This window comes from Chrysemys picta, chromosome 7, assembly GCF_011386835.1.
Source record: "Chrysemys picta bellii isolate R12L10 chromosome 7, ASM1138683v2, whole genome shotgun sequence".
In the NCBI taxonomy this organism is placed as follows: Eukaryota; Metazoa; Chordata; order Testudines; family Emydidae; genus Chrysemys; species Chrysemys picta.
The window spans coordinates 103,934,090-103,953,762 of NC_088797.1; the positions used below are offsets into that span (position 1 = coordinate 103,934,090).

At 37.9% G+C, this 19,673-nt stretch overlaps 1 protein-coding gene across 19 annotated transcripts in view; it reads right to left on the minus strand.

Moving 5' to 3' along the window:
* MGMT (O-6-methylguanine-DNA methyltransferase) overlaps positions 1 to 19,673 on the minus strand; it is a 339,246-nt gene that overhangs the window by 19,779 nt on the left and 299,794 nt on the right. For 18 of the 19 annotated variants that reach the window (XM_065552213.1, XM_065552228.1, XM_024106523.3 and 15 more), the window contains one exon: positions 12,210 to 13,588. The exons of the other annotated variant lie outside the window; for it this stretch is intronic. In XM_065552213.1, coding sequence (XP_065408285.1) covers positions 13,457 to 13,588 — 132 coding nt within the window. In that variant the 3' untranslated portion in view covers positions 12,210 to 13,456. Of the gene's footprint in view, positions 1 to 12,209; positions 13,589 to 19,673 lie in introns of those variants that run through there. 19 annotated transcript variants of the gene reach the window in all.

Below are 19,673 nucleotides of genomic sequence, written 5' to 3' on the forward strand. Positions count from 1 at the left end.
ATATGCTTCTTGACAGGTGTGTGTGTCTTCAAGGACTAACAGACACACTGGCAATCTGTCTGATGTAAACTTATTTTCTATGTATGTAGTAAGCCATGAATTTAAAATAAAGAGGATCTTATTGAATGATTAAACCATTGTCTAAATAATAGCATAACATGCTGCTATGATGTGATCTGAGTTTTGGTTCTGACTAGAGCTGCACACAGCTTAACGGTTTTATTTCACATGATGTTCCCCACACTGCATAGCTTTTTTTGGTTCCCACTGACTTTTATTCTGATTGTCAAGTTCATCTGAACCCAGAAGGCACAGATGAATCTGAAAGAAAAAGTGGTGAATTTTGTTCAAATCCCTTGCAGTGCTTACAAGCTTACAATGTTCAAGATTTGACAATTTTATTATGAAAGCAAAACAAGAGCATGAAACTCAATCTAAAACATCTGGCTGTATCGAGAGAAGGCAGTATGTCTTATTTTGAAGACTGAAGCAAGTTTTTAATAGAATCTCAAATCTATTCAAACTAATCTCAGCTAGTTTCAGGTTTAAAGCAGAAGCAAAATTAGCAGAGAGGTAAGGTCCCAAAATTAAATTTTTGAGGAGCACCAGTTTGGGGCCTGGCAAGGGCTCGGATTACTGTAGGGGCAGTGGGCAGAGTTCCTGGTGGATGTCTCACATTGCTCTCAAGCAATGCCTTCCGTCTTAACACTTGGGGTGGCAGAAGCAGGCATATCTACCTGTTCTTAGCTGAAAAGGTCACTTTTATGCAGAGCTTCTATGGGAGATAGGAAGAACAATGGGAGGATAGCCTTAAAAATGGTCATGCTAACCACCCAAAGACAAATTAAATCAGGGCAACCAATCTATATGGACAAGAATCAGCTTTCAAATATTTGGTAAAGGGACCAGACACAGTGGAAACACCTTACCTGATTTTTCAGGCTGTGGGGCATGCCCTACAATTTGCCTCTTTGCATGTGTTGATAAACTTTTTTCCAGGATTGTTGATGTTTAATATTTCCATAATTTCAAATAAGGCTCTTTTAGAACTATTCTTGCTCTTTTCTGTTTGCATTTTTTCATTTAGTACAGTTGATGCTGTGTGATATCAAACTCATCATTCAATAGATTTTGTTGTATTAGTTGCTTTGATGAGGCAATGAAGATTACTATCCACAGACATTTAGCATACAATATTTTTCATCCTATGAAAGGTTTTTATATAAACCATGTTTACAGCCACTGTACAAGGGTGTAATAAATTCACTATGAAGTTTGAGGTTAATTATTCTTTTGACTGTGATAGGAATATATTCATCTAGTTTTTCTGGAAGAAATGTAGATTAAGACTATAAGTAATTATGTTTTCCTTAATAATTGAGTAGTTATCTTGTTAAAAATGCGTCTTGAATATAGATGGGCCTAAGTCACAATATTTGGATCCAGATCCTTCCTCAGAGCTCAAAAGTTCAGATCCAGGGTTTGGGCTCAAGATCATCTCTAGTTTTGTATAGTAAAGTATATAAAGAACCTAAAACTGAGATTTTTCACCGTTGCTTGGGCCTCTTTATGCTGCGTAAAAGGGTTGGAGCAGCATAAAAGGGTCCCAAAGCCCTGGTTGCAGCCATGGGAGGATTCCTTTGGTGCAGGCAGTGTAGAAGTCAGCCATAAGGCTGCCTCCCTAGGATCCCTACCCCCCAGCTCTTGCAGAGGGTACATACAGGGGGCAACACGGCAGCAGTGCAGCCCTCTGGACTTTCCGGGCAGCTCTGCAGCCTATAGGGGATCCAGAGGAGGCTGCCATAACTTAGGCAGGCCCTTAGGGCTGTCTAAATTATGCTGGGAGCCTTTCTAGCTCTTGGAATAGCCCAGGGCTGGGAGGGCAAAAAGGTGGCTTAAAGCACAGACTCTCACCTAAAATACTGAATGCATAAATACAGAAAACTGACTTGATTGAGAATCACTACATATAAAGTAGTTTATACATAGTATATTTATAAATATACTATGTATAAACTACTTTATATGTTTTCATATAAAAATCCTTTTCTTTAGAAAAGTCAGAAAGCATTTTAAAAGAAGGCTTATAATGGAAACCTGATTGTGGAAGACATGGACACACACGGCATCACTGACAGAGCAGAGGGGAGTGTAGAATGATGTGATAAGTGTGAGAAATGTATTCGACCACTGAGGTGTCAAGTACAAATGGTCTATGTAGACTAGTTCAGGTGATATGAAATAAAAAGTTCTTAGGCAACTAAAGAGGCCAAGAAAACTTTAGTGCAAGAATATTTCCTTATTCAATTAGTAGGAAAAAAGAGGGGTACAGAGAACGATTTTGTGGAGCAGGATCAGTAGGAACAGGATTCATAGCAGGGACACAGCAAGATTGAGCTGACAAAACACAGTGGGCTTTGGGAGAGGAATACTACCTTTGACTAATCACATGCACAAAGTACAGATCACAACCAATAGTAATTCCCCAGCTACTCTCAATGCATATCACAAACCTCATAATTCCACTTGGAATAGGACAACAGCGAGTTAGATTTCTAGATGACCAACTGTTTCACTTGCATCAAAAGTAGCACAAAAGAACAGTTGGTTATCTGAGTAATTGGAATGGAAATGTCAGCTTTCACAACCTATGATTTGAGGTAAGTGCCCTGCTATTATATAAACAGATCTGAAGAAGAGCTCCGTGTAGCTTGAAAGCTTGTCTCTTTCATCAACAGAAGTTTGTCCAACAAAAGATATTATATCAGCCACCATGTCTCTCTAATATATGGGACTAACACGACTGCAACAACCTGCAAGCTGTTATTATACAGTAGTTCTGTCAAGTAGATGGGGCTGAGTGGCTGTCATGACCTTCTCAGCAAATGCTTCCTTGGCCCTGGTCACTGAGGGCATGTCTACACAGCATGCTGGAGTGAGTCCTCCCAGCCTGAACTGATAGACTTGAGATAGCTCTAAAAATAACTGGATAGACTGTGCTTTGAAGTTGAGGCTTGGGCTGGAGCTTAGGCTCTGAAGCCTAGGGAGGGGGTTGGTTCAAAGTGCTATCTACAGTTATTTTTAGAGCGCTAACGCAAGCCTTGCTAACCTGAGTCTGTCAGCTGAACTGGGAGGCTTGCTCCAAAATGCTGTGTAGACATACCCTGAGAGGCTCTCCATCCCCACATCTCCTCCTGCAACGCAGCAATGAAGAAAATTAACATTTACAAATATGCAACCCACTATGATCCACAACTCTTGTGGGCAAACATTTCCCATTTCTTTATGTGACATATAAACAACAGAGCTGGTTTTAATATTTATAAAATAGATTTATACCCTTGTAAAATATATTTTAAATGTATTAAAAACAGCAGGCTAAACCCAGAATGTCTTGATCAGTCAAGACTCACTGACTTCCATGCAGGCTTTGTCTGAGTTAGAATTTCAGAATATGGACAATGTGACTTAGAACCAGATTTGTAAAGATATTTAGGCATCGCTGTGCTCAGTGGTGCAATGTCTAACTGATTTGGGAGCCTAAATTTCATTTTCAAAAGTGATTTAGGCACTTAGAAATCTACATCCCATTGCCAGATGAGACTGTTCACTTTATATTATATATACACCACACACATGTGCAGTAGATTTGGTCAACTCTATGGGATGTATAGCACTAGACAGTGGCCCCTAATGTTGGGAAGGGACTGGTAGGGATCGGTATAGTATGCTACGCTATCCGTATGCCTCTCAGTGTTTCATTGACATGGGGGGAACCCCCAAGTAGCCAGTTAAAGAGATTTAAATCTGCTTTGTGGCACACGACTGACTTACTGAGCCAATGAATCTGGCTTTTGTCCTTTATGCCAAACATATATTGTTGGACACAAATACTTACATAAAATGAGAATCTAAAAAAAAAAAATCAAAAGAGCCTGCAGGGTAATTGACAAACCAACAACTCCAGCCTTTCATCAATTTCAAGGTAGATCACAGGCAGCTGTATACACACACACACACACACACACACAACACACCCCTCTCTGCTCCGTCCTGCCACCAGACATACAGAGAAAATAGTGAGAAGAAAAAATAAATAGGTGCACTGAGAATGGGATACAGAGGCTCCATAGAAACTACATGTCAGCTCATTCTCTCAGTGAAGATATCATACAATCATACAAAAATCAGCTAACTGCTGATATTTTAAATCAAAGTGGTAGCTTATGCTATGCTGAGGAAAGTAATGATAGAAAGTCTTTTGACAAATGAACAATTCCCTTGGCACAACATTTGGATGGAAGGGCCATCTCAGGGATCTGAATGGATACTATCAGGAGAGCAGCCTCAGGCACACTGATTTTATTCCAGTCTTACTACAACTAAACTATCTGCTTAGGCACTGGATCATTTCAGAGAGTGGCAGGCAATGTTACAGGCATCAGTCAAGTGACCATAAAAGGATGTCTTCCACAATTTCAGCAGCCCATGATGCATCACACTGATAGAAGTATTCATTTTAAGTTTACTGCATAACAATTGAAAGTGAAAAGAAATCCCTTTGTCTTGCATGAATACTCAGGATGGTAGGAACATTAGCTAATATTTAAAAGGGGTTAATTTTAGGCTGTACTGTACTTCAACACCCAAATATTACTGGCATTATTTTAAGATTGTGCTAGGCTGGACTGCCTTTTGAAACCCTTTCTTGCCCAGTCCAATGCCTCCTCTTCCCCCATGATTTTTGGGCATTGGTGGTGTTAGGCCTGGTTTCCTGAAGAATTTTGGCTTTATCATCACTACTAGTGGATTGCTGACTGATGTCAGGAAGGAATTCCCCTCTTCAAGGAACTGGCTGGGTGGATTTTGGGTTTTCACCTCCCTGGAGTCAGCCAGGAAGGGTGTTTGTGTGGGAGCATATTTTATTTGTTATGCATGTGTGGACCAGTTTGGGGAGCTCATACTCAAGCATAGAGCCATAAAGCATGAGACTGTGGTATGCAATGGTATAGATAGGGCTTTTAGTGTCTGATACAGATTGAAGCCCCACTAGTCTGGAACCTTAACCAGATCATTTTGAAACATTCGGCCAAATTCCTATTATTGGTCTGGATGGTGGTGGAAGTATGCCTGGATAGTCATTCCTTATGTATTTAGTTGGGTCATCTTATGGCAACTGCATAAGACCAATATCTGCAAGGTTGGGATCCTGTTTATTAAACCTCACCCCTTTCCTTTGTTGAGTCTAAATCTGTGGCCACCACATTTCTGTATGTAGTATTTTATGTGCTGGCTATGTCTGCATAAATGCAGAGGTAGCTGTCATGTGATCACCTGACTAGAAAACTTAGGTGGGAGAGAAGTATCTGGATAAAGGTAAGGAGAAATAGGCAAAAAGTCTAGTTTGCAAAACTTAGGCTTTTGCCTCAGATCAGTTCTTTTCTTTCAGAAAGTTAGGAACAATCATAGTCCCCAAATATGTAGTTTTCCTACTTACAATACAATAAGGTTGAATTTTGAAGAAGCTTCTTAAAGAGGTATGAGAGCTGTACTTTAACCTTCCTCTTGGCCCACGTGATAGTGCTTATATGTGATTATCTGCAGGTTCTGGGTCAAATTAGAGGGCTTTGCTTTTCCCCCCACAAATTGTGTGAAGCATTCAGTGACAAGGGCCAAATTCTAATCTCATTTAACCCAGTGTAAATCCAGAGAATCGCTAGCAACTTCAATGGAGTTACTCCAGACTTTGGCCGGGGCAAACAAGATCAGCATTTGGGACATGATTTCCAATATTTTCCTGTGAGTGTGGGGTGTGTCAGATCACCCCTCCTCTACTTCACTTGCTCAAATTTCCCAGCTTGCTCTCTCCTCATGCAAGATAGTCCCTGGCATTTGCTCAGCAGCAAACAAGCTCACCACTCTTGTCCAGCTCCTCTAATACTTCTAGGATCAGTAAGTTCCTACCACTGACTTAGGAAGACATTATGAAATATACTAAGCCAAAGTATAACTGGTCCAGTGAATTAGTGCAAGAGATGTCATTTCTGGAAGCATGCAGGTATTATATTATTAAAAAAGAGGTTGATGGTCTTATCTTACCTGCAGAATAGAAGCTCTAACATCAAATATTAATTTAACAACAGTAGATTACATTACATACTGCTTTTCATTCCAAATAATCCTAACGTACTTTACAACTAAACTATAACTAAGACGCAGACACTTTGGGAGCAAAGTGTTACTCCAACATCGTAAGAAATAATGTTTGAGCTATTAGTAAATATTAGATGTCCTTGTAATCAAACGTTGTTTACCATTACCTCATTCTAAAGAGATTATAGTATTTGACTCATTTGGACATTATGGAGGGTGATTTTATTGTATTTCAGATTTTTTGTAGTATTTAGCAAGACTTTTAGTTGCCTATCATCTTCCAAAAAAGAATAGTCCAGCAATTTTTTTTTAAAAATCTATAGTTAGACACCTAAGTGGCCATATTTTCAAAAGCTCAACACTTTTGAAAATCTATCCTAAGTATGTAAATATGGATTTAAGGTCTTAGTTTTAGGTTTCAAACTATCCATTAGCTCAGTAGCCACAGCAAAACCAAATAAATGAAAACAACACTGTTTCAAAACATCACACATTGTAAGCACAATGGTACTTTTTTCAGCCAGATAGATTTTTTAAAATTTGAGTCAAATTCATCTGGATTTTTTAAAAAACATTTTGTTCCCCTTCCCTCTATCTCCTTGGCCAACCACAATTTCCCCTCCCCCTTTAAATTTAGTAGTTCACTCTTAAGGATAACGTAGAGGAGCTGTGCTGAGGGCACTCTCCAAGGACAACAAGCACAAACTGAAGTTGAAGAACTACTGAAATGGCCAATTTTCAATTGATTTTATATTTTGAATGAAGCAGTCTTGGTACTCATTGGAAAGTGAAAATTATTATTATTACAAGGCTACTTTTTTATTAGACAAGTAACAAAACGGGGTGAATGCAGGTGATGAAGGGCCTTCCACTTTTCAATTATTATAAATACATCACTTTTGGAGTTAAAAGTTATGGTTATTTCAATTAAATATTGGCCTTTTCAGCCACTTCAATTTGTGTTTGTCTGGGATATGGCCAAGTCTCATGCAGAGACCAAGTGCTCCCATGGATTGAACTCCCATCAAATTTAGGATAGTGGATTGATGCCTCATCAGTGAGAAAAGGACGTATAAATCCCAACTACTTTCATTACCTCACTGTACTTCCTAGGAAACACAAAACAACAGTGATCATTTCACAAAGGAAAGAAGGATAGTGTCATAGTTCAAGCAACATACTTTACACATTACAGATACTGGACCAGATTCACTGCTACGTTCTGGCTCCTTTGTGCTGCTCTGATGACTCAAAGCAGACAAGAGTTCCAGTGAATCTGGCCTACTGTTGTCTGGTTTTCTGTGTTTCCATTTAAAAATTACTTATGCAAAGCCTTAAAACACAACTAAATGGGCTTCGGTATTTTTTATTATTATTAGTTTTTGCAGTGTTCACAACACCATTTTGTAGCACTCAAGGTCTGTTCACTGCAACAAATAAAAAGCACTGTTTAAAATAACTAAATAAGGTTCTTAAAGATGTTTTAAAAATTGATAACTAAACATACTGTATGGGATCGATCTTAATTACTGTCCATGTGGAATTTTTTTCTTGTGGCTTTTTTCAATGAAAAAACATTAATGAGAAACTTTAAAGGCTTGTTAACAATATCCTTTCATCAATCAAAGGCACTGTCAAGTACACTGTGCTCACGTCAATTTTCACCTTACCACACAGCTACCATTTCTTACTTTCTTATCCACTCTCCCACCCTAATATATAGATCCTTGTCTGAGCAGACTTGAGGGTGATGGAGCCCAGACATTCCCCATCTGTCTGCAGCTGGTGCCACTTGGTCCAGAAGACTTTGGACTATTTCCCTTAGTCACTTAAAGACACATCAGTACCTGCAGTTTCTCCAGTCTCTGGCCTCAGCTTTTAACTGCCACCTACACATTACTTCACACAGACCAGAGACTGTTCTGGATCAGCATTCTGTACAGAGCTCATTTTAAACCTTCATGTTTCCAAAACTGATAAAGAATAAAACGGTTGTTAACTTCGGCTTCTTAAACACCAACTTTTTAATCAAAAGCCCACTAAACGGGGGTGGTGGTGGGGGGGAAACAACTGACAGAAACAAAAAACACCCACCCACCAACAAGCAAGATCAAGATTTTTAAAGGCAAACTATTTTATATCCTAAAACCTCTCAGTGTAATAAAATGTTCTCCCTTGCTGAAGAATAGTGCACAATGAAAAGAAAAATGTGAACAAAATGCATTAGTATGAAGAACCACAAACATTAAAACTATTAAGAATATGGGATGGAGGAAGTTTTATAATGGTAGGCCTTCCGGAAAAATCTGTGGGAGAAAATTGGAAAAAACTCCTACTTTTTCACATCCTGTATTAAGCATATTTATTACTCATACACTATGTATGTTATTTGAAACAGAAATAGCACACAGTCCTTTGACGAGCTATAAAGCTGGTATGACCGATTTGCACATCAATGTAACTGAAATATCCTGCCCACTTTAATAGCAACTGAATGTACTGTCAGTAATATTTTCCACTGTTTTCAAAGCAAGTCACAATAAAACAGAAAAGAAAACAGTAAAAGATCTACAGTGACTGAACAAGGGGAAAAGAGTAGTAAAGAGAAGCTTTTAAAATACAATTCTATTCAATTTCTATAAAAATATACCAGGAATTACAATTAAATCTGGAAATGCAATCCTACTAGGATTTTTACATTCCTATAAGATTGTTACTGAGCAATTACTCTTGAGATAGTACATAAATCTTACAGGACTCCTATTGGATTAGCGGGCTTTAAGTTTTTAAGCAATCTCTTTTTATAGATTTTATTCTTATACAGCATTTTTTAAAAAGGAAAATAAGTCCTGAAATACCATCTTTCACAATGAGCACACACAGAAATAAATACAGAATATACAACGTAATACAAAATTTATCTATAGTGTGTATCACATCTAGCACAATCAAATTGTCAGGATTATCAAATTCTATCTTTAGTAAAACATTGTGAAATATGATAAAGGATAAATGTTTGGTAATATTTATAAATAACAGTAGTTTGATGTTGCTATTCAGTTTTTAGTATGTTTATAACTTATCATCTGGATCATACGGACAACAGCAATATTGTTCATCTGGCATGTCCACAGTTCGTTATTAAGTAGATATGTTGTAAAATTAACATCAAGTACCAATTAAAGAATATGGAAGTGAACATAGTATAATCTGGTACCTGGCAATTATTGAAGAATTAAATAGACACTTTATAGGCCAAATTCTGCTCATCTGACCAAGAGAAGAGGTTTCACTAATTCCCATGGGACTGCTTGCGTGAACAGGGAGAACAGAATTTGGGCATAGATCTAAAAATGTCCTTATAACTACAATGAATTGATTTACTGTTTAAGATGCTTACAGTATGAGCTCATTACTTCAAAAAGTGTGCTTGCATGAAAGTGATCTGTAACAATCTTTAAGCCTGAGGCCCTTTACCATTTGGTACTGATACATAGGATGTAATCTGCATTTTTCATTTGGGTATAAAACAGAACTAGTGTAGATGCAATTTTATTGTATATCTGATGCAGGAAGCACAATATATTTCTTCTAAAATATTTCTGTTGGGTTTAGGTTTGCTGTAGATGATATTTTCGATAGAGGGGAAAAAAAGGAGGAAAAGAATGACCCATTGCAAAATTCAGTTTCTCCCATGGTCAAGGGCATCTATTTCATTATAAATGTAGTTCCGCCAAAACAAATATTATTTTTGAATCTTTCATTATCTTAGTCTCTGGAAATGGGCTAAAACAGCATGTGTTGGTATTAGATGCTGCAGAGCCAGCTGTCGTGCCTGGCTGCACAGTGTCTCAATGTCAGCAGTTCAAAGCACTGCAAGGCTGAATGGGAGGAAACTTGATAGGTCAGTGGAACCCAATTCCAAGGAAAAAGAACATAGCTTTCTTGTTTCTAGGTTTTTTTTATTTGGATTTTTTTAAAATACTTTTTCTTTAGTTCTATATTTTCATAAACTATGCTATGACCTCTAGCCAGAATAGGCTTTAGGCTACTCCAAGTGATTGCTTTTTATGTTAATTTCTACTGGCTTCTCATAGCAGTACTCAGAGCTGTACAAAACAATGCCAGTTTGAACCATGCTGTTGCCTTCTTTAGTGGAAACTTCAGGGCATATATCAAGACTGTTATGACAAGGCAGAGAAAACCCTCAGAGACAGAAAACAGAAAACTGGTTTTGTACTGCTGTGACACAACAAAGGCAGGCCAAAACCAAAGCCCAGTCTTCCTTGTTTTTGTTTTTTTTCTGATAAAATTATTTTAAAAGTTTTTTCTAATAATTCAGAAACACTAGTATGCAACACAACGTATGTTGTGTCGCTTATATGGAAGAGTCCTAATGTAACTGCCTGATGGGTAGTTTCAGTGTGTGAAAATTCTCAATAGCTCATTTGTGTTGTTCTAAGTATTTCATCATAGAGGATCATCTTCCAGAGTACTGCACAGAATCAAGACATCATACAAGGAAATCAGCATTACTACTACAAAGAAGAAGAATGGTAACAGTATACCTAAGCAGCAATGTGGATTCCCCTCCTTAAAACAGAACCCCTAGAGGTTCTAGTGTCATAGTGCCCTTTCATTAGTGGTCATACCAGTCTGAAGTTTGGGCATCATTAGCAATCTCTGAAATCACTGGCAAAGAAAGGCCATTCTTCATCTTACTATCTAACTACAGCACCTTTCACAATATATACATGGGATGCAGAATGCAGGACTGTAATAACACTAGACAGCTAATTCCTGAGGCAGACTGTCTGAAGCATTGCAAATAGGGCAGCTCAGAGATTTCAACTCTGCTGTTCATTTTCAAATTCATTCTTAAACAGTAGGAAAAAAAGTGGTGAATGAGGGTCTAAATACATTGTAAAACACATGCATCTAATTCTTCTAAGCTATAGTGCCCTCTATTGGAAAACATGTAGACAAAGAATATGTAGCGTGGCCTACAACACAAAAATAAACATCAGTATGCAAGCTCATAAATGTATGCTGCTCAGACAACAAAACTGTATGCTTATTATAAGTGAATTTCTATCATCATTCTAAAGCTCCTTCCTGTACAGCTGAAACTAATGGCATGCTGCTATATCCCCGCAATATTTTTCAACCTAATTTTCACTTATCTTCTAGATAAGTAAAATTTTTCCACAAAAGGGAAAAATCAGAATAAAGTCTCAGGATCAAATATACTTATTTTATAATTGTATTCTTATACACATGTAGGCAAACAACTTATATACCAAATATAGTTTCTTTTTTATAGCCTTATGTTTTACAGTATGAAATTATGAATTTTAGTTCTTGATATGTTATGATAGACAATGTAAATTTTAACATTTCCCTGGTTTTCAGTTTTATTATCACAAACTAGTGGGCTCAAATAACAGTGGGTCCAGCTGATGACATTAAGGTGTTTAAGTACCAGAGTACAATCAAGTAGTTAGACAGTCTAATGATATAAATTGCACCTACAAAAGGTTGTGGACACAAAATTGTACCTGAAAATATTTGTGCATGGAAGTTAAAGTACAAAACTGGAGGCTGGGTTGAGGTTTTGCTAAAAATCTGTTCCTCTACACTTTAAATGATTTACAGGTACTGTACTCAATGATAGTGTCTTCATGACATTCATATTTACTATTTCAGAAAAAGAAGGACAAATTTATGGCAAAACAAATGTAAATATCTACAGATAAGCAGCAAGTGATGTAATATTTGAAAAAGTTTAAAGTTTACACAAGGCATTGTGTTTGCTTGTTGGTATCCACATATTATAAAAGATAAAATACACCCAAACTGTACATATTATAAGGCTATATTTTTATCTCAGGGTTCTGGTGACATGTACAAACCACTTGAGCTTTGCTTTCTTGGTTTATATTGCCACCAGAAACCCTTGATAAAAATACAGCCTTATATTGTACAGTTGGGTATAGTTTATTTTCTCCATATATCATGTACTGCATTTTATTTACACACATACACACAGAAACATGTACATGCATAACATAACTTTATTAAAAAGGTAAGATATCAATAATGCTGCATTAACAAAGTAATACATTGTAATATAATACAGTAATTTCTTTGTTAGCAATGAGCTTTCTAAAGAGACACCTACAAGAATATGAAAAAACCCCCATAAAATCAGTATTTCCATGTTATAATTTATGACTCCCAGACTGAAAATTTCAGCTCTTGGTAGTTTGTAATATTTTACTTTCATGGAATCCTTTTTAAGTAATCAGAAATTTTAGCTTCAATATCCTTTCACTGCCTATATTTTCTATGGATAACCTATATGAAAAAAAAGCTTTCCCCTAACTACGCAGAGTATTGTATAATGCACATGAAAGCTAAATAAAATAATAATCACAATATTACTTATCAAAAAATATAACAATTTAAATTTTTTGAGAAAAACTACGGTAACGTAACTGCTTAATTTGAAAAAAGCTCTTTATTTGGCATAAAATAATTTACCAGCATCTACTTTTCTGTCTACTTACTGCAATGTTAATAAAGACAATAATTTTTATTCATATCTTTTAAGCATCTCAAACAATTTGAAAAGAAAAGCTGTGAATAGGCAATTCAATAGCCATTTCCTTTTGAATGATTCTCAATGTGTTTAATTAACAACTGTTTACGTAAAACATCATTTCAACAGTTCAAACATCAAAGAAAAACAGGAGAATCTTGGGCACCAATCCTGGCAGAGGTACAAGCTTTTCAATCTGGACAAATACAAAGCTAGGCAGGAACAGGGAGGTGTGTGCTGAAGCTTTTGCATTTCATTTTGCTCTCAGAAACACGCAAAGGCTTCAGACTGCCGGCTGTCCCCTCTGTGAGCCAGATGCTTCCTTAGAGGGGCAGTTGCACCTAACATTTGCCATGCCCCTCCCACTCCCTTATCCTTGCTTTAATGGACATTAAAAATAGAACAAAACAGGACTGGAGATGGGAACAAAATACATGCACAACAGGCACCGTCCGCTGTACTCATTCTGCTGTAAAATGTAAAAACAAGAAAGGGCATACAAGCTGCGTCCCCTAGGACACATCCAGCTTTTTTAATATAGTAGTGCCACCACACATTTCACTTCGGATGTTGTATTATATTTATATGTCACTCAAATATTTACCATTTTCCTGAATTCTACTGTGTGTTCTGAAAGCTTGTTATAAGCCAAGTATCTTTGGTTATGTGTTTTGGCTGTATAACAGCTGTGGCTGAACTGCATCAATATGCTAACTTTTCTTTCTGAAGCTTCTCATGTGACAAAAGCCACTGTTTCAGATGAGTTCCTCCTCCGTAGTTGCCAGTCTGTCCACTGCTGCAAATCACTCTGTGGCATGGTATTAGAATCGGAACCTGCAAAATACATTCACATACAAAAATAAGGTTTCTGAATCATTTGTCTGTCTTTTCTCGAGATTATGATGAATTGTAGTTCTTGTGGTTCTCTGGTCAGAAATGTAAATCCCACCCTAGCGGGCCCTGGCTGGGTGCCAGTAAGGCCAGGGCACCGTGCAGGAGCAAGTGCTGGCACAGAGTCAGGCTCCGCATCCATCTCCGATTTGTCTGTGGTGGATCCTATCTGCTCGCCGTGTCTCCTAGCTCTTATAGCAGACTATGGGAGCAGATGATCTGGGAAGAAAGCCTCTAGCCTAGGAGAATAGCCTACAACAGCAGTCACTTTTACCATTCACCAGTAAGTGCTCAAAGGAACCAGACATGTGTAGGCCCACCAAGGACAGAGGGGTTAGGATGGCTACTAATATGTCATTAAATTATTGGTGATCTGGATTCAAATATTAAGTTATGGGCTGGTACAGTGGCCATTTGCTGTATTGGTACATGGGAATGTCAGTTGCCAAGTCCAGGACTGATTTCTGGCTCACTGGAAGGATGTAGGCTGGGAATGCAGTGGACACAGTACACTCAGACCTTGTAGGAAAGGAGAGTTTATCACTCGGTAGTGACCCCTCTGGGCAGTTAATTAGTGACACTGGTGGGCTCTGAGGAGGAAACTAACCCAGTTTTGAGCAGGAAAAATAAACAGAGTTTTGAGTATAGAGATAAGGGATTAAAAAGAGGGGGACATGGAGAGATTGTTAGGGTCCTTAAAGAGGAGGCAAAGGTCTCCTCCCAAAGAACAAGTAAACGCCATGTAAAACATATTGTATGTTCTCTGAGAAAAATGCCTTTGCTCTGCCCTCCCTGCAGTTCAACACCACAGACTCAAACACACAATTGGACAGCTCAGTGATAGATAATGGGTTGTGAAGTCTCATTCACAGGCCAGTGGCCAAAATAAAGCTTACTTAGACTGTTAGCAGCCAAAAGTCCTCGCAATCAGATAGCATTTTGGTGGCCTAAATGAAATGAGTTGGTGGTTTCAGGCAAGTTCCCAGTGAACAGGTCACAAATGTTGCTGTCACAAATATCACTCTTGACAGTGTCAAGAGGAAATGGGATGACTGAGCCATAGAGGCTGAACTACCATCCTCACTTTGCCAGAGTGAAATATACCGTGAAGAAGAGAGGGCTTCCCTTTCACAAGAATCACAAACTTATAAGAAGAATTCAGACAAATGTAATCAAAGGAGTCTAGTTCCTCTTTAAGAAATTAATTGTAAGTGATGTGATGTTCTTCTGCTGAAACAACCAGGCGAAGCACAAATTTACAGTAAATTAAGAGTGCAAAAAATTGTCATGTTGCTGAGATTTCTGCAGATACCAGCTGCAGATGCCTTCAGTTGTTAGTGGTCACTGTCTTGTCCAGTGCCGAATAAAACTGCACTTCTTATATGAGAATCCTGACTGCTGATATGAGAGGGTTTAACAGGTGTTCTGTATCCCAGAGTCAGCACAAAAACAATCTGGTTCTCATGGTAACAACTTTTCAAATTAAACAACAGAGTAAATGGGCCCAGAAACCCCATATAACTTGTTAGCAGATTTGTTAATGACTCATTGGGCGGCCCTAAACTACATACCCTGCTATTGCCAAAATCTTCATTTTGGAAGATGGTAAAGCATATTTTTCAGCTGACTCTGTCCCTTTCTTAGGATTGCATACTCCTTGGCAGTGAAGAGGAGACTATGTGAAGATGGAGAGGCATGTCCATTTTAAACACAAATATATCCTGTGGTTTTTTTTGAGTAGAGATACATAAATCATGCATAAATGATACACATACATGAAGGTATCTTTGAAGTGGTTTATGAGTTGGTGAGGAGGAGGAGGAAAGAGAGAGCTAAGGGGGCAGATTTTGCCCTCAGCTAGATCCCATGCAACCCTATTGAAGTCTTCAGAGTTAGAAAATGTGCACGCATGTGAGACCCCTCCAAGATTCTGAGTTGCCAATGAGGAGCACTTGGCATAGTGGAGAAGAGGGGGAGACAAAGGCAATTTTAAATGATCCTTATGGTCCCCAATCCAGGGGCCATCTATGTGCTGGTCTGGTCCCCAGCATAAACTAGAGCAGCCCGAAGACTAAAGCAGTCTGTGTTTGCTGACAAATAACCCCACCCCTCTCCGGGGATTGCTGGTCCATGCCCTTTGTGTCAGTGGTTGGGAAGTGGTGGACACAGCATCTGTTATGGTATCTCTAGGTCACCTTAGAATTCTCCCTGCAGAAGAAGAGTATTCCAGTGTCTACAACTTTAGGACACCTTTGCACAGTGAAAGCACTGCAAACTGTTCTAAACCAGGGCAGGAACTGGACCATAGTGTTGATAACAAAGGGCTCACGCAGATCCTGGTCCTGCAAAGCAATGCATCTGTGTAGACATGGAAGAAAAGGAAGATCATGTTTCAGGTCCTGGGATATACATACATGTATATGGTATATAATTTATCAGTGTTTCTCAAAAGCTCAAAGGAAAGGTTTGCATACAGAAGCTCATGAGCATTCAATAGCACGGTAGCATAACCAAAAATAGCTATTGAATTATGAATATTTGGTTATGCTGAAAATAACTTTCCAAGAGGAAAAAATAATATTCATAGAGTAAGAATAATATTACGGTTTTGTATAGGATCTAAGTGCTATAGCAATGGGTGCTTTACAAATAGCTAAAATACATAAAGAGAACAGAGTTGCAGTTTTAGAAAATGAAACATTTGCCAGCTACTCCTTTGCTACCACTTTAACAACTAGGGAAGGCAGTGTCGGCAAGTGTATAGAGCACTAGATTGGGACTCAGGAAACCTGGATTCTAGACCCAATTCTGCCACTGGCCTGCTCAATGACTTTGGAGAAGTCACTTCACCTCTTTGTGCTTCAGTTTCCCATATATAATATGATACTTTTTTTGGTAAAGATATTTGAGAACTTTTCATTTGAAGTACTATGGAAGATTATTATGATAATAATTATTTAACAGTAAGTCAATCTGAGACTGATTTTGTATATTTTAAACCTATACCAGGATACCTTTAATTTGCACCCTAAACAATTTGAGAAACTGTTTTATACCTTTTGCTTTATATCATTCATAGGAGAATGTCAAGGGTTTTCAAAAATGTACATGAAAAATTACATAACATACTGATAATGTAGAGAAGTACATAAATGCAATGATTTTTTTATTACTGGTGTTTATATATCATCCTTGAAATGCACATCATAAAAAATTCAGCACATCATCTTTAATCTTACAACATTTGTTTTGGTAACGGGATAGTATTTCAAAGGCAGTGATGCAACTGTGAAAGGAAATGAGGTACTAAAAAGTGCATCCTTCAAGATGCTGAACATTTTAGATTCAAGATTATTTGGTACAGCCTTCTTAATCTGTATGGATAGATGCAAAACATTACACGGATTCATTTTCTATTCCACTTTGCAGTTTTTCCTTTATAAGGCTCAAACTATGCTTATTTAAGTACTCTAGAGGTAAGAATATGAACTTGGATCTCAAAGCTGCAGGGTGCTAATTGCCCTCAACATTCAGCACTTTGCAGGATCAAGCCCTTGAACAGAAATGGAAGGCAAATGGATTAAAAAAAAGCGGATGATGGAAAGGAGATAGGGTAATGGATATTATATAGGTTGTTAAATTATTTTTTAAAACTTAGATGTAGACCGTATGTAGTACATGGTGGTATAAAAATTTGACTGAACTTATTCACAACTGGCAACGCCACAAGTGAATTATGCAGGACATTTCCAACAAGCATCAATAAAAATTTTATACACCACCACACCATCATGTGTTCTGTTTACGTCACACTTTAATGAAGTTATTTTTAAAATTATTGATATTCTTCTTGATATCTTTCCATCCATAAAATCTATATTAGTTACTACCTACAGGTCTTGGAGTGACAGTATAAACAGCAATAATAACTTGTAAAAAAATGCAAAGATATTTAAATTAGCTTTTCTATAAATCAGGGTGTTCTGATGCTAAGGTCATATACCTTGCAAACCTAAAGGGCCATACACACACCTCCTGATCCAGCTCTTTTGTGCTACTCGGGTGATATGAAAGAGTGAGATTGTCTGTAGCTGGCCAGCTGAGAATTCCCTCAGAGAGTGAGGGAGAGGCACACTGCTCTGCTGGTGTAAAGTCCACTCCTATGCCAACTTCCTCCTGAAGCAGTGTGTCTATTCAGGTGGAAAAGGACATGCCACCAATTCTCAGCCGGAGTATGATCCTTTGGGGACCACAGCCAGCTGGCACAAGTTAAAGCAGTCCATAGGCTGCTGTAATTCACCCTGGGGCTGGCACAGATCATTCTATAGAGCAGAAATCGGATCCCTGATGGCCCACCACTAACATGTTCTTGTACCATGCAAATCTCACCCAGATGCTTTATATATAAGAGGAAATCCGGGCATCTCATATCTCCAGTGGGATGCACCTTCTGTTCCTATCTCTGAGGGGAGCAAGGAATTAGAACCTTGGCACTAGTCCAAAACAGATTATAGCAAGTTTAATTTGATTCCTGCTTTTAATCTGATCCCTCTTTTTTGGGGCGGTGCTTGAGTTAGGTAGATAGGGTGAGAAAGTGTTTTGATGCCAGGTTCTTTTTATGTAAAAGATTACCGCTGCTGGGAACCAAAAGTAGTACTGGCACAAATTAACAGGCAAAGTGCAAGTGATGACATCAAAGGTGCAAAATAAATAATATTTTGACCACGGTTGCAGAAATTAGGTAATTTATGCCATATTTGTCATAATGTATGATGTGTATATGACTTGTCTGTTATGTACTGTGTGTGTATGCAGCATTCTACTCAGCATTGGAAATAATTAAAGAAAATGCATTACAATCACCTGGTAATTTAAAAATATTGAATATCACTTCAGTTTGGGCTAATTGTGGTGACAATTTTCAGACTACTAAAATAATTAAACCTGCTAAAATTTATTAGAGCCCTAAGGACATTTGGAAAGGAATACTATCCCAATCCTCGGCTTTAAAACCTCAGCTACATGTAATGTAATTTTTATCAATAACCAAGCAGTTCATAACATTATAGCTCCATTGAAATCTTCATGCTGTGAAATCTAATTCATCCAATACATGAATCCATCACTTACACAGACCCTATCTCAAATGCTATAAAACTTCCAAACCCATAGATTTGTCTCCAACAAAAATAACATGAAGGGGCCCTTCAATCAATAATGGAATCCCTCTGATTCAGGTTCCAGCTGAATATTTTCTCCAACTTTGCTTTTGTTCTTCTGGGTAGAGGCCCACAAGGGAAAGAGCTTGTTTTCACTCGCAGCCTCATCAATACCTAAATCCTGGTGAACAAGTGACACTGAGAAGCTGTAATCAATAGCTCCCTGTGCGTTTTTTCTTCTGGTCAAATGGTTCAGCACTACTGACAGGCCTGACACTTAGAACATGATGCTAAATCTTTATCAACAGCCATCTAGGTGACTGGCAGAACAAGACTCCGGTGGTCATTAACGCTCATGGCAATCTGTGAATAAACTAACTCCTCAATAATGCGTTTGTTTAGAAAAAGGTGGGAAAAAAACTCTCTGCACAATGTATTGATTGCCTCTGAACTGCATTTAGCAAATTCTGTCTGAGGATGAAACAGAATGGTGTTCAACTGTGGTGCTCTGCTTGTTAAGAGTTTTCAATTTGACGCAATAGAAAACTGACCATCCTATTATACTGGTTGATGGACTGAATACTTATAGAAAGCTGCCAAACTGTCAAAAATAGATCAGTGAGGCCATAATGGAAACAGCTGAAATATCAAGTTATAACATACAACAAAAATCACACTTAGCTAAAAATAATCTTTCAGTGTTCTCATGTCCCATTGCTTTTTCTCCCCTATTCCCTGATAGAAACAAATACTATAATATGAACCAGCATGTGTTCAAGTTTATTGCCAGCCACCTAAGGAATTAATGCACAACTAGTTTTATGCATTTGCAACATTTCAAATCCATACTTCACGATCTTCTCTTAAAT